General features: G+C 41.1%; 1 protein-coding gene across 1 annotated transcript in view; it reads right to left on the minus strand.

Annotated features, from left to right (window-relative positions):
• Positions 1-13117: 13117 nt before the first annotated feature.
• Positions 13118-14034, minus strand: part of LOC123566693 (adenylate cyclase, aggregation specific-like) — a 37122-nt gene continuing 36205 nt past the window's right edge. Inside the window, exon 11 of the mRNA XM_045361006.2 lies at positions 13118-13601. Within this exon, the coding sequence (XP_045216941.2) occupies positions 13118-13601 (484 nt within the window). The remainder of the gene's footprint in view (positions 13602-14034) is intronic.

Raw genomic sequence — 14034 nt, forward strand, 5'->3', positions numbered from 1 at the left:
CAGCCATATAAAGCTCGCTTCATCGCTAATTCAAGCTCTTGTACAACTACAAATATTTCAAAACTATTAACATCATGTCTAACTGCTGTGAAAGCCCACGTGGAAAGATACTGCGATAAAGTATACGAAAACTCTGGTAAACACTTATTTTGGTCGATTAAAAATTCTGGTGAAATCCTGGATAAGTTGAAAATTAATAATTACAAGGTATCTACAGTCAGTACATACGATTTTTCTACTTTGTTTACCACTTTACCACATAACTTAATTAATGACAAATTAACGGCCATAATTCAAAAGACTTTTGCCAGAGAGAATGCTACATTTATTGCTTGCAATTTTGATAAAGCTTTTTTTACTAACAATATTATTAAACATTATACAATGTGGACCTTTGACGAAGTTTGTAAAGCCCTTTCCTTTTTATTGAACAACATTTACATCAGGTTTGGGAATGCAGTTTTTAGACAAGTTGTTGGTATTCCCATGGGAACAAATTGTGCACCCCTTGTCGCAGATTTGTTTTTATATTGTTATGAAAGAGACTTTATGTTGAGCCTCTCTCCAGATACGCAGGCAGATATTATAACGGCATTTAATAATACATAATACATTAATAATCCGTTTTTTTTGGTCAATTGGTGGGTACTATTTATCCTAGGGAGCTTCAGTTAATTAAAACTAACAATTCGGATACTGATGCTTCATTTTTAGATTTACATCTCTCTATTTATGACAGTTTTATACATACCAAAATTTATGACAAGAGGGATGATTTTAATTTTAGTATTGTAAATTTTCCTCATTTGGATGGGGATGTACCTCAGGCTACATCTTATGGGGTATATATTTCTCAATTAATTCGGTTTGCCAGAGCGTGTAGTCATGTCAAGCATTTCAATGAACGTAATCAATATATTACAGGTAAACTTCTTCAGCAAGGCTACCGTTATTACAGATTGCGTAAATATTTTGCTAAATTTTATTATCGTAATTCTGATTTAGTTTTAAAATTCAATAGTAATTTAAAGACACTTCTGCGAGAAGGTATTTCTAAACCCGTTTTTTTATGGTTATGTGGTTTGTTCGTTTCGTCTTATGTGTTGGCTTTGTGTACGTGTGTGTTGTTCGTTTTGTCCTTATGTGTTGGCTTTAGGTGTGTGTGTGTGGTGCACGCGTCTGCGTGCTGGGGGTTTCGTTTAGAGGAGGCTACGTTTTTGGTGCGTAGCATTCCCTGTTTGATATTTTTCTTTGTTTTTGTGTGTGTGCGCGTGTATATGTGTGTTCCTTTGTTTGTTCGTTTTGTCCTCGTGTGTTGGCTTTGTGTGTGTGTTTGTGGTGTGCACGTCTGCGTGCTGTAGGTTTCGTTTTGGGGAGGCTGCGATTTTGGTACGTGGCATTCCCTGTTTGATATTTGTCTTTGTTTTTTTGTTCGTTTTGTCCTGTGTTTTTGAGTTGTGTGCACGTCTACGTGCAGTAGGTAAGAGCGTTGGTCTATTGATCTCGGGGTCGCGAGTTTGATCCTCGGGCGGGGCGTATGTTCTCCGTGACTATTTGATAAACGACATTGTGTCTGAAATCATTAGTCCTCCACCTCTGATTCATGTGGGGAAGTTAGCAGTTACTTGCGGAGAACAGGTTTGTGCTGGCACAGAATCCAGGTATACTGGTTAGGTTAACTGCCCGCCATTACATGACTGCAATACTGTTAGAAAACGGCGTTAAACCCAAAACAAACAAACGTGCTGTGGGTTTCGTTTTGGGAAGGCTGCGTTTTTGGTACGTGGCATTCCCTATTTGATATTTGATCGTTCAGCACGACTTTTATGTCGTGTTATTGGTACTGTTTAGTTTATCAGCTTGAACATTTCGGCCTGGGTGGTTCCAATACTCCCGCTTTCATAGCTTTGGGTACTGTACAATCACCCCTTGGATATGGTGCCTGCTTTTTAAAAGTTCCTTGGATATGCAGGCTTCATAACCCCAGATCCCCTTTCTAACTTCCAGCTTTAGTTCTGCCCATTGTTTTCTCGTTTAGGGCAAACCCATTATTTTTTACTGGGGACCATACGCCTCTTTTCATGGAATTACACACTAGTGTAGCATTGAAGGTTCCATGTCCACCGCCGTATGAACACATCTGTGGATGTCTCTAAATTGTTTTTACTTTTAGCATGTGTAAATGTTCTGCTCAACCCGGGGCTAGAGGGCGTGGACAGTAGCGTGCATCCACTAAAGTCCATGAACAGGCTAAGTCAAACCGAGCCTGCAACATTTTCGTTTTTGTTCTGTTGAGCGACCTATGGAGTTTCCACATTCACTATTTTGTTCTCGGCGAAGAAGCTTATTTGTAATATATTGGTTACGTTCAGTGAGGTCCTCAACATGATTGCACGCTCTTACAATCCGAATTAACTGAGAAATATATATCCCATAAGATGTAGCCTGGGGTATGGGAGAAATTTACAATACTAAAATTAAAATTATCCCTCTTCAGGCTCTTGTCATAAATTTTGGTATGTCTAAAATTGTCGTAAACAGGGAGATGTAAATGTAGAAATCCATATTAAGTATGGATAATCAAAAATGTATTATTCATATTAGATAGAACCGCCACGGTAGCCTAGTGGTACAGCGTCCGCTTCGAGTACTGGAGGTCGTGGGTTCGATCCCCGGCCACGTCATACCAAAGACGTAAAAAATGAGCGCCAAGCTTCCTCGCTTGTCGCTCAGCATTAAGAGGGTAGTGCTAGGACTGGTCAGCCCGGTGTCAGTATAATGTGACTGGGTGGGGTATCATGTCACGTATCTACGGCGTGGTACTCCAGTGAGACAGCACTATAAAGGTGGGCATTCTGCTCACTGCTACAAGTAGACACCGTCTGACTAAAAAATTGTTGAAAAAGACGTTAAACCCGAACACACACATAGTATATCGTCTAGGTAGCGTGAAGTACTATAGTTTTCAGTAAATATAATTGTAGCAAAGATTGACAAAATATTTAATAATTTAAAAACGGAGTAAATAATCCAATTTTGAAAAAAAATCCATTCTTCGGGTTTGTTCACATTACTGACTTACCAGGACAGACAAACCACCTAATCCCCAGGTGTATGATTACCTTATTTTTTGTACCTTTTTGAATTGGACGTCTCTGACCTTACAGTTTCCCCATATTTAAAATGAAACTTGGTGTTCATCATCATCATCTTAACTTGGTGTTCATCATCATCATCTTTTGTCAGACACATGCACATTGCAGGAACTTTCATATACCTGCTAATTTCAATTTCAATGTCATAGTAGCTATTTCCTTTGACCTAGTTATTTGTTTTCCAAGCATTTCCAAGGTAATGTGTCGTGTAATAGTGGATTTAATCTTGTTTTCTACTAGATTCCAGTTTGATATTACTTAATATATTTAGATATTTGAATTTCAGAATTAGTAATTCACTTCTGATAATTTTCTCGCATATGCATAAGACTGAAGTTCGAGTAGATTCGCAAGCACCACAGCAGTACCAGTCTTCCTCATCATCTGGTTCTTCTTCGAAACAGGAGAGATGGAACCATTTCCCTTGTAAACAGTACGTATTGCTACTTTGTACCATATCCTCTCCTGTATCTGAACTAATTTCTTTATACTGCAATTCCAGCATATACGATGGGGCCATATTTAGAATTCAGCTGTCCTTGTTTATGGAAACAGATTTAAAAGCGGAAGACCCCATGTGCCACTCCGTGCATTATTTCATCACGAGTGGGCACCTGGGTAGAACCACCGACCTTCCGTAAGCCAGCTGGGTAGCTTCCTCACATGAAGAATTCAACGCATTATTTCATCACGAGTGGGCACCTGGGTAGAACCACCGACCTTCCGTAAGCCAGCTGGGTAGCTTCCTCACATGAAGAATTCAACGCCTCGATGGAGGCTCGAACCCACATCGATGAGGGGCAAGTGATTTAAGGCCAACCTTAACCACTCGGCCACGGAGGCCCCCCCCCATGTGGATGAATCTTCATCAAACGTGGTAGGTAGCGTCATTAAAATGTATTATGCCCTCGGTCGATATCGCTTTTATCAGGACTGCGCCCTTGGTCGATATCGCTTTTATCAGGTCGATAAATCCACATATCGACCTCGCTAAAAGACAATAATTGTATAATATTTGCAAATGTTCCCCAGACCTAGATTTCTGTCATTGTGTCCTGAAAATCAAGTATAGAAAAATTACAAATGGCACATGAAAATTTAAAAGTAACTGTTGTAAAGATATTATAAGACAAAAATGCTCATTGTCTTAAAAAACAAAGACAAATATCAAACAGGGAATGCCACGTACCAAAATCGCAGCCTCCCCAAAACGAAACCTACAGCACGCAGACGTAAGACATATGTTCACTTTCCTTGGGCCTTACACATTTTTCAGCTTCATAGACAGAAGTAGACTTTTATCAAAGATTAAAACTTGTTTCATTTCTAAATGGGGTGCAGTATTTTACATTAATTTAACTTGCATCTTTTTCAGGAAGAGTGGTCACGAGGCTGTGCATTTAAAATCCATTTAACCCTTAATGATGGTATTACTTATATGCATAGTGATGCAACGTTTGTGGAATTTTTGTGGTGTGGACACGACCATGTAACCTGCCTTCTGTCAATGAGCCTGCCCTTGCTCGTTGATCATCTCTGTGTCTTTCCACTGACAGGCAATCTCCGTGACAACAACTGCAACAAATTTTGGGTATGTGCATACTAAATCACACAAGATTTTAGTTAGAAATATTATGATTTTGAATTGAGGGTTAACAAGCTTGCTCTCTGGTCAGTGTAAGCTATTGACAAATCAACAGAAGACATTGTGACTGCAATCATTTTATGATGCATTAACCATCTCTGTTCCATGATGGGTATTTTTTTCTGACAGACGGGGAATTATTCAGTTACGTGTACTTTGTTTCATATACATACTATATAAAATAAATACACAATTTATACTTTTCATCATTTTTCCATTTGTCTTCCATGGTACATACTGCTTCAGATTTCTCAGAATCTGTATTACTCTTGCTGTGGAGGATGGATGTTCTTTCATGACACCTAAGATAACCTTAAAGAATAACAGCATTACACGTTCAGCAGTAAATCATATTCTAAAACATGTTTAATGTATCAGGGTATTTCATTATTGCTGAACATCTATATCGCTTTTCATGCTTTAATTTACAGTAAAATATTACGCATGACAGACTATATACATTTTACTTGTATTACTATATGATATCTGGTCAAAAATCCAGAAGACTAGCTGATAAGTATCAACTGTTCACATTAAAAAGGAATTGAAGTGCACTTAAGGGACTGTTCATCCAATCATAACAAAGAGTGATTTTTGGTAGTCTTTATTTTTGTTTGTACAATTACCATTAATTCAATAAGTATCCCCGTGATACTAGTTTCCGCCGGTACAAGCGTATATTTTGAAAGAAACAATAGACAAATGCATATAAATTATTTCCAAAAATGTTTATGGAATTTCCAAAAACAACATGTCCGGTTTTAGTAAATTAAGTTTAGGTCAGCATATTGATGTAAAAACAAAACAAACATAGAGGTACTCGCATGTTTTTCCGTTTTGATGACGTCACCTAATTACGACGATCATGTTATTATGTACAGTTACTCTCCAAATGTTTTTTTCTCTCCAAAATTAAAACAGGTAAATGTTAACATATACACTAAAGAACCCTAAAAGGAATAGATGAAAAGTTCAATTGCTTCATTTTTCTTCTTTTTTTTATATAAAAATAACACTATTATGTTTGGCACTGTTACTCTCTGTGCACGTAGGACACAGGAAAGTATCACCCCTTATGATAACCCTGACTGGTGAGCAGAATCTAAGGTGGACCCATCTATCACAAACATCACAGCATGCCCATTGCACAATAGTGAGACTAGTGCATTGTTTCAGTACTTCAGGAAAGACCATGTTCTGTTGCTGAATCCTCCCGAGTCTTGATACAATGCCAACATCAGCTCCAGATCAAGCATTCATCCCTTTAGTACCAGGTTCAGGCAAACATGGCATAGATTGTGTGTGTGTGTGTGTGTTGTTTGTTTGGTGGTAGTTGTTTTGTGTTTTGAGCCATTTCTTGCATCATGTTCTTTTATTTTATCAACGGCATCAGTTTCTGTTACAGGTTTACTTCCAACCACTTTACTCAATGTCTTTCTGACTTTGGCAACACATTTTCCAACACCTGACCTCCACGCTTTTGAAGGAACATTTCATCAGCAACCAAACCACATCCACAAGCACACTAATAATAAAAAACAAAGCAAGCAACACCATCTCTTCTTCGGTAAGCTCCATTCTGAAAATGACAACAGTCTTGCACTGTCAGTTGATAATTTATCAGCAATTTCTGCTGAAGGGGCAGTTTGCTTGTCTGTTGAAGAAACCAGGGTTTCATCTACAAGAACCGGAAAGGAGAGTGATGGAGATAATGCACTGTAACTGATCACGTCTTGATTGAATGGGCTAATACCAAAACGTCTAAAATCCGAGCTTAAGTTGTTTGAGCACACCTTGCATGCAATTTTACAAATATCGTATCTGGTTAGGATATTGGCCCCTGATCGAAGGTGTTGGTTGCATGCTGCCTTCCATGCTGCCTCGAACGGGCCAAAACAGCTGACATCTATCGGCTGTAACAGATGACTGCAATGAGGAGGCAGGGCAAATAACACAGTGTTATTTTTCAGGACGAATTCAATAAGGCCAAAGACACGTGACTTTTGCACAATAATTAAAAGTATATAAATTAATGTAAACAAACCTTAAAGGCTTTCACTTTTCTCAAATTAAAGTTTACATACATCTTACATGTATAGAAATATAAATACAATTCATAAAATAGTACTTGAAATACAACTTTATTTATACGAATGCCATTCAATGAAGTGTACCAAAACATTAAAAAAACTAATGAAGTACACAGTCGCAGCAAAAGAACGTAAAGTAATATTTACACGTCTGTTTAATATAAATATTTGTATACACGTTTAAATACAGAAACCTCGTGGCAAGATAATATTTCTAATTTTCTATAGTATCAAATTGAATCGTTGGCTATGTACGTGCACAGCGCCTTCGAACACTGTGTACGTGTACAGTGCCATTTCATAGATTTCGGCATTCTCTTTTTGGCAGCTTTGTTTTGTGCCAGTTCGTTATGTGTTTTTGATGATGGACAGGATACTTGGTTAACTTTTCATGTGATTGAACTGTAATTTACTTCAGTAATTTGTACTTTTCGGAAACTGCCGGAAGTATTACTGGCTGTAACATTATACCAACTTAAGATTGGACTGACATTATGACCACTATGGTGAGTTGTCAAATTGCTGTTAATGCGCCTTGTCGTTGACGGGCCACAGACACAGGATGTTCACAAAAGCTCACCTTTGAGCTCTTAACAACATTCTGAGTGTACAGTTACAAATCTTAATAGCGTATTTGAAAGTCGCCATATGACCAAAAATGTGTCGGTGCGACGTTAAACCCAACCAAAAAAAAAAAAAAAAAAAAAAATAGCGTATTTCAATGTATTATGTTTATTAACAATAACCAGTATTTCATTTTTACCTGTAATTTCCTCAACTTTAGAATATCCCTCTGAATAGTCTTGTTGAGCGTCTTTCCAACTATCCGCCTGAACAAAATTCATGAATGTGCTCTTGTATTTAGCCCTGATCTTGTTTTGCCGACATACCCGCGCCTGCCTCAACCCATTTGTTCCATCTACTCTTGTTAAATAACTAATTCGATCTGTTTTTATTCCTAGTAGTTCTCTAAGATTTTATTTTTTATTTAACTGAAAATATTGTATTCCTAAGTTAACATCAAGTGTAACACCGTCATGCATAAGATTCACTATTTGCCCTACATCTATAATTTGTTGGATGCCACAAAAAGATGGTAGTTAGTCTGCATTGTCCAAATCTTTGTACGACTGTGGCAATTGTAAACACGCCATTGTTGAGTGATTTGAGATCTGCTGTACTGTATTCACAAAAGGTATGCATGTTATGATGTGGATATTAAATTGATGAAGGAAATGCAGCTTTTTGGAACTATAGGGAAAAGACAATACTCTGGTTAATAAATGTAATATTTGTTTTAGACCTGGTACTGGATTGTATAGTTAATGTTTAATGGCATTCTGTTTGGGAATATGTTGTTATTGAAGAATCTGAATGATGCCCAGCTGGCATCACTGAGCATTTTGAGAAATCCAAGATAGCCGCCAAAATCAGAAAAATATATCAATGGTGCAAGAGATAAGTTACAAATTGTTATTTGCGGATTGATTGCACTTTAACCGTTTCAAACATATTTATATATCTTTATTTATTGATTTAGTCAATCTAAGATGGCATCTAGGACGGCTGGAATTTAAAATGGCCGCCACAATTGCCTTTTTGGCGTATTGTATTAACAAATCAAGTATGTTATTGTTATATTGTTTGCTATATGGCTGCTATAATTAGGTAACATTAAATGAAAAATCAAACAGCGTGTTTGTATTTATAAAGGTAAATTAGACAGCCATTCTCCCAAAATTGACTCATTTGCAGTATGCAAATAGTCGAAATTTGAAGTTCATAGTAACATAATGGTTTATATGATTTTTTTAACTTCGAACCCTCTGCGAATCATCGGAAAAGAATTACCCACAAAAAAGTCTCTTGTGTACGAGATACGACAATTTAAAAATATGCCCTATAAATCTACATCACGGAGCATAGGTGAAGGCATCGCTTTCTTATATTGCAGTTATATGATTTATATTAGTGGTCAAACATGCTTTTGCCGTTAATTTGTTCAAAGGAAGAAATACAGACATCTACAAGATGCAAACATTTTACTTCGGACAAATTATTGTCCTTGTGACATGTTCAAGAAACAAAGCAATAATTTGGCCAAACAGTTTCTCACGAGGATATGGTATATCATTAATGTTTACTCAAATGCTACACTCACAAGAAAATGAAACATTACTGATTTTAGCTTTAAAAAGGTTTAAAGAAGTTGTCTTTTCTTCGATCTAGCAGAAGTACAGAAGCCACGATGCCTTCCTGAAGATAATGCCTTATTTTGTTACGGAAAATAGGTTTTTAGAGTTATATTAAGAAATGCAAAAATGTGCTACTTACTTCAAATTATTTTGATAAAAAGTCATTTCACAGACCAGTTAACATGTTAAAAGATGAAGATTGACTGTGAAATTGACAGAACTTGGTAAACTTTTATTTAACTGACAAAAAATGCGCAAATCAACAAAATAATGAACTAGTCTCAAAATGTCAGCAACGCTGACAGATTCTTTAAAAGAAAAGAAATACAATTTGCATAAATAAAACGCATAAGAGGACAATCTAAAGTTAGACAGTATGGTTTAATAACATAAAATATACAAAAAAAAAAAAGAAACAAGAAAAAAAGCACTGTAAAAGCAACTTTTTCGGAAATTCGTTACGGAACATATAACAATTAACATTTTTACAGCCATACAACAAATGTCAAAAAAACAACTTATTTTAGATAAAACAGCAATTTGATATAACATTTTGAATCAAACAATATTTTAATATATAACATTTCGCCTTACCACGGCTTTTTTAGGTCGTTACTGAACGTACACATCGCAGTGAAAACATCAAGTTGATTGCAACTAGTCTAAATCAAACATTTCCTACGCTATTTGACACAGTGTTTTCTTATTCAAAATGTTTACAGTTCAATTGAGAAACTTCTCTTCCCAGTGTATTCAACATACGTTTGATTAACCATTTGCTCCTCTTTATCTGAAAGCTTATAACACCTTTTACCCTTTCCAACACCTTGCATTTCTCTTAAAACTAGAAGAATCTTCCCGTTGAACCCAGATTTCGTCTTTTGTCATGGGAAACCTAAATGCTTTACCATACTTCCCTGAGTGTGTGTGTTCGGGTTTAATGTCTTTTTTAACAATTTTTCAGTCATATAAAACGACGGTGTCTACTTGTAGCAGTTAGCACAATGCCCAACTTTATAGTGCTGCCTCACTGGAATATCACGCCGTAGACAGGTGGCAAGATACCCCACCCAGTCACATTAAACTGACACCGGACTGACCAGTCCTAGCACTATCTTCTTAATGCTGAGCGCCAATCGAGGAAGACTAGTACCATATTTTACGTCTTTGGTATGACGCGACCGGGGATCGAACCCACGACCTCCCGCACTCGAAGCGGATGCTCTACCACTAGGCTACCGAATCCACCAGGAAATTGATTCAACATCTGTTACTTGTCCTATATACCATCTTTCTAATATACAGCAGCCACCCAATCGTTTACATTAACTTGACCCCATCTTTGTTAATTTTACCATCAATGACCTCTGGTTCATGTGGGGAAGTTGGCAGTTACTTGCGGAGAACAGGTTTGTACTGGTACAGAATCCAGGAACACTGGTGGTTAACTGCCCGCCGTTACAAGTGAAGTGATTTTTCACTACACAGGAGCCGAGATGTATGAAATTATAAGATACCTGGCTGTACAGCTTAGCAGGCAACAAGATACGCAATAAAACCATCACTTACCTCCGATTAGATGTACGTCTATACAAGATGGCTGGTCGGACTAGAATGAATTCTGATTGGCCGCCTCCTCTCGTGACCTCTGATGACCTCACAAATGCCGGTTGGCGACCCCTTCTCAGCACTGGTCTCAGGCCACTATTCACTTCACTCCTCCTTTTCTTATAAACCGGGTCCCCGGGGTAGAATTATTGGGTCTCCCAAGGGGTAAAGCCGACAGAGGGATCTAAACCTGGCCTATATGTATGGCCCAGTGGAATACTTAGACCTGTTAACCTAGGGGAAGGCAGAGCTGTCAATAACTCTAATTTAACCAAGTTTGGTCGCTATTCCGGAGTGAATGGGTTGATGACCTTTAGGGAAAGGGTGAAACCACATAGGCTACTCACCATCCAAGGGAAGATATGGGTGAAAACCCATAGGGGAAAAGAACAAGTAGAATTGCTAGAAATCAACATCCATGTGGAACATAATCATTTTTCCCAGGCCGTCCTATGGGTGAAAATTCATACACAAAGGACAGTCCTTAGCAAAATCCGTGTGGGACATATGTTTCTTTCTAACCGCCCCATGGGTAGGGTCCCATAAAACGGAGAACAAAGCATAACAGTAGGTTTAGCGAAATCCAGGTGGGGCATATACATTTCTCCCCGGCCGTCCCATGGGTAAAAGCCCATAAAACGGAAAATAACGTGTAACAGGGACTTTGACGGTTTAACCATTGTGTGACTCAGGAGTACATTCCTGCCCACTTAAAAGTTGACCTAGACACTAAACGGGCAGGGGTCTCACCACCAAGTTAAGAGGAAAAGGGACCAAATTCAATAGGAACAGAGAGACCACAGAAAGAAGGGCTGGTTAACATTCATGGATCTGGGGACATGAGAGCCCGGGGGAAAACCCCCGGACATGGGCCACTTACACGCACTTAGTCGTGAAAGAACAGCTTTGTACTGGTACAGAATCTAGGAACACTGGTGGTTAACTGCCCGCCGTTACATGTGCATTTCTTTTCTTTTAAAGAACCGTTTCCAAAATTAACCGATCGGAGGGGATGCTCTTCAGACCAGCCAAGTGGTCTGTGTCATAGCTCCCCACCCTGTTGTTTACGCTAAAGAAAGTGTTAGGGAAAGCTTCCCTCCACCGGTGGACCCCTGGAAGCAATGCAGTTGGATGTACTGCGTGTTAGGGATCCCGGCCGCCTGACACAATGTCAGGAGCCTCAATGTCGGCTCCATATCTAGCCTATCCCGGGGGACGCCCCGGGCATGGAGGACTAGAACCCCCTCAGGAGGTACCCATCGCAGTAACTCATGAAGGAACTCCTCCTGAGCCACCCACTCATAAGGGTGGGTGGTCCTATCTAGGCCCAATTCCCTATAACCCACCAGGGACGGGAGTCCCAGAGCTGAAACAGAGGTTCCGCTCATGCCTGGTCAGCGAGGGCACTGACGATGGATGTACCCCCACTGTTGTGTACACCTCCCTGGTTATCAGCTCTTCCACCCCCATTAACGAGGGGAAGAACTGGGGGTCGCAAAAGGAAGTGACCACACCCTTAATCCCAACCAGTTGACCTGCGGGCGCCTGTCCCACGCCCCTAATAATATCCCCAAATGAGGCGGTGATATATAGCCCCAATTCCCTGGTCAGGCGATAAAGATGAAAATGGGTATCTACCACCCACGCTCCTTCCTCGGTTACCCTCTCGGGCAAGTTTGCCCCTTCCGGCTCTACTTCTGGGTCTTTGGCCTTCACCTCCGGGGATATGGGTACGTTTACCCCCCCCCCCCTCTCCCGGAAGCTTCCCCCCTAGGAGGCAAACTGTCAGACGCAGCTTCCCCCGAACAAAGGACAGCTGGTCAGCGGCGGATAGCAAATTAACCGCCACTGCCAGACACCTCCAATCCCCTAGGACCATAGGAGACTGGATGGGTCTGAGGCTGGGCACCAGTTCAGCCCTCCACCCGTTAACCCATGCGAACAACGCCATATTGGCGATCTGGTCGGTTTGAAATCCCTGCTCCAGGCTAGGGACTCCCTCCTGATTGATCACCCTCCCCCCTCTCCCGACTGGCCAGCCACCGGACTTGATGTCCCCGTTCCCTGAGGGTGGTGGGGTTCCGAGCCCCCGAATGGAAAGGCTCTGGCAAATGTGACCTTCGGACATGGGTTTTCATTCCGCAGCCCGAGCCCCACAACTGCGGACTGGGCACAACTTTTTCCGGACGCTCCCCTGGGTTTTAGGACGGGCTCCTCCCCAAGGAGCTCCTTGAGAAGGGTTGTTGGCTGGGTTAGGCTAAGAGCCTGCCGTGGGGCGTACAGCCTTAGTTGAGCCTATGGATTGAGCCTGAGCCCCGTCCCTCAACTCACTCGCATCCCCCTAAACTTGGCTCTCTTGAGGGGGGACAAAAAGAAGTTAAAGAAAACGTTGCCTCTTCGGCACCCGTTTGATACTGCCAGAAGCTACTTCCGTCCCGGACCTCCCCCTAACTGGAAACCCTCTTGGGTCAAGGTTAACCTTGGCTTCTCAAGGGAGTTGAGTGACGTTTCACTCTCCCCCGAGTCGCTCAATGCTGGTAGGATGGAAGGGGGAATACTAGTCTCAGAGTCCACTGGACGGGTGGACTGCGCACCTTCCAGCAGGGCCGTATACTCCCCTACCATCGGCGAGGCCAAGGGACTTTCAGGCTTAGATGAGGATAGGGACATATCCGCCCCTGGTTCCTCAAGGGGAATTGTAACCTCCAGCCTATTGAGAGCTGGAGGCTCAAGAGGTTTGGGGGCCTCAAGTGGAGCCCAACTAGGATGTACAATTTGCCGCTCGGAGGTATCCTCCTCGGCCGCCCAATTGACCAGTATCCCCTCCCAGACTACTCGAATATTCTCCTCGCAGTCCTCATGATGCCCGGGAGAATCAGTCCCACTCACTCCGGAGCCCTGAGGGGAACTATGGGCCAACGGATTCAGCACTCGGCCCAAAGGGGAACTGATGCCAAGGCGGGCGCCGTCCGCCGCCTAGGTCCACTCCGATCAGGGGATAGACTTACCCCTGCCATACATCTACAGGGGCTTTCGGTAGGGTAAGGGGACCTGGACCCCTCACTAAGTGTCCCGGGGGTCTCCTCTCCGGGATCCACCAGCTCTATGTCTGGGTCACTCATAAACGTGAACTCGTCCACCACGTACCCGGTGCAAGCTATGCCAAATCTCCCACGTTGGTGCCTTCTCATGGTGGTCTGAAACAAGGTAAAAGGGTGTCATTTTACCTTCCTTAACACGGCTTAACAGGGGAGTATTTTACCCCGCAACCAGAATGGTCTATTCATTCCGGTTACTGCTGTAGGGCACCCTCCCCGAGTCCCTCCTGACAAAGAGTTAGC

Source organism: Mercenaria mercenaria, chromosome 1 (genome assembly GCF_021730395.1).
Source record: "Mercenaria mercenaria strain notata chromosome 1, MADL_Memer_1, whole genome shotgun sequence".
NCBI classification, from domain to species: domain Eukaryota; kingdom Metazoa; phylum Mollusca; class Bivalvia; order Venerida; family Veneridae; genus Mercenaria; species Mercenaria mercenaria.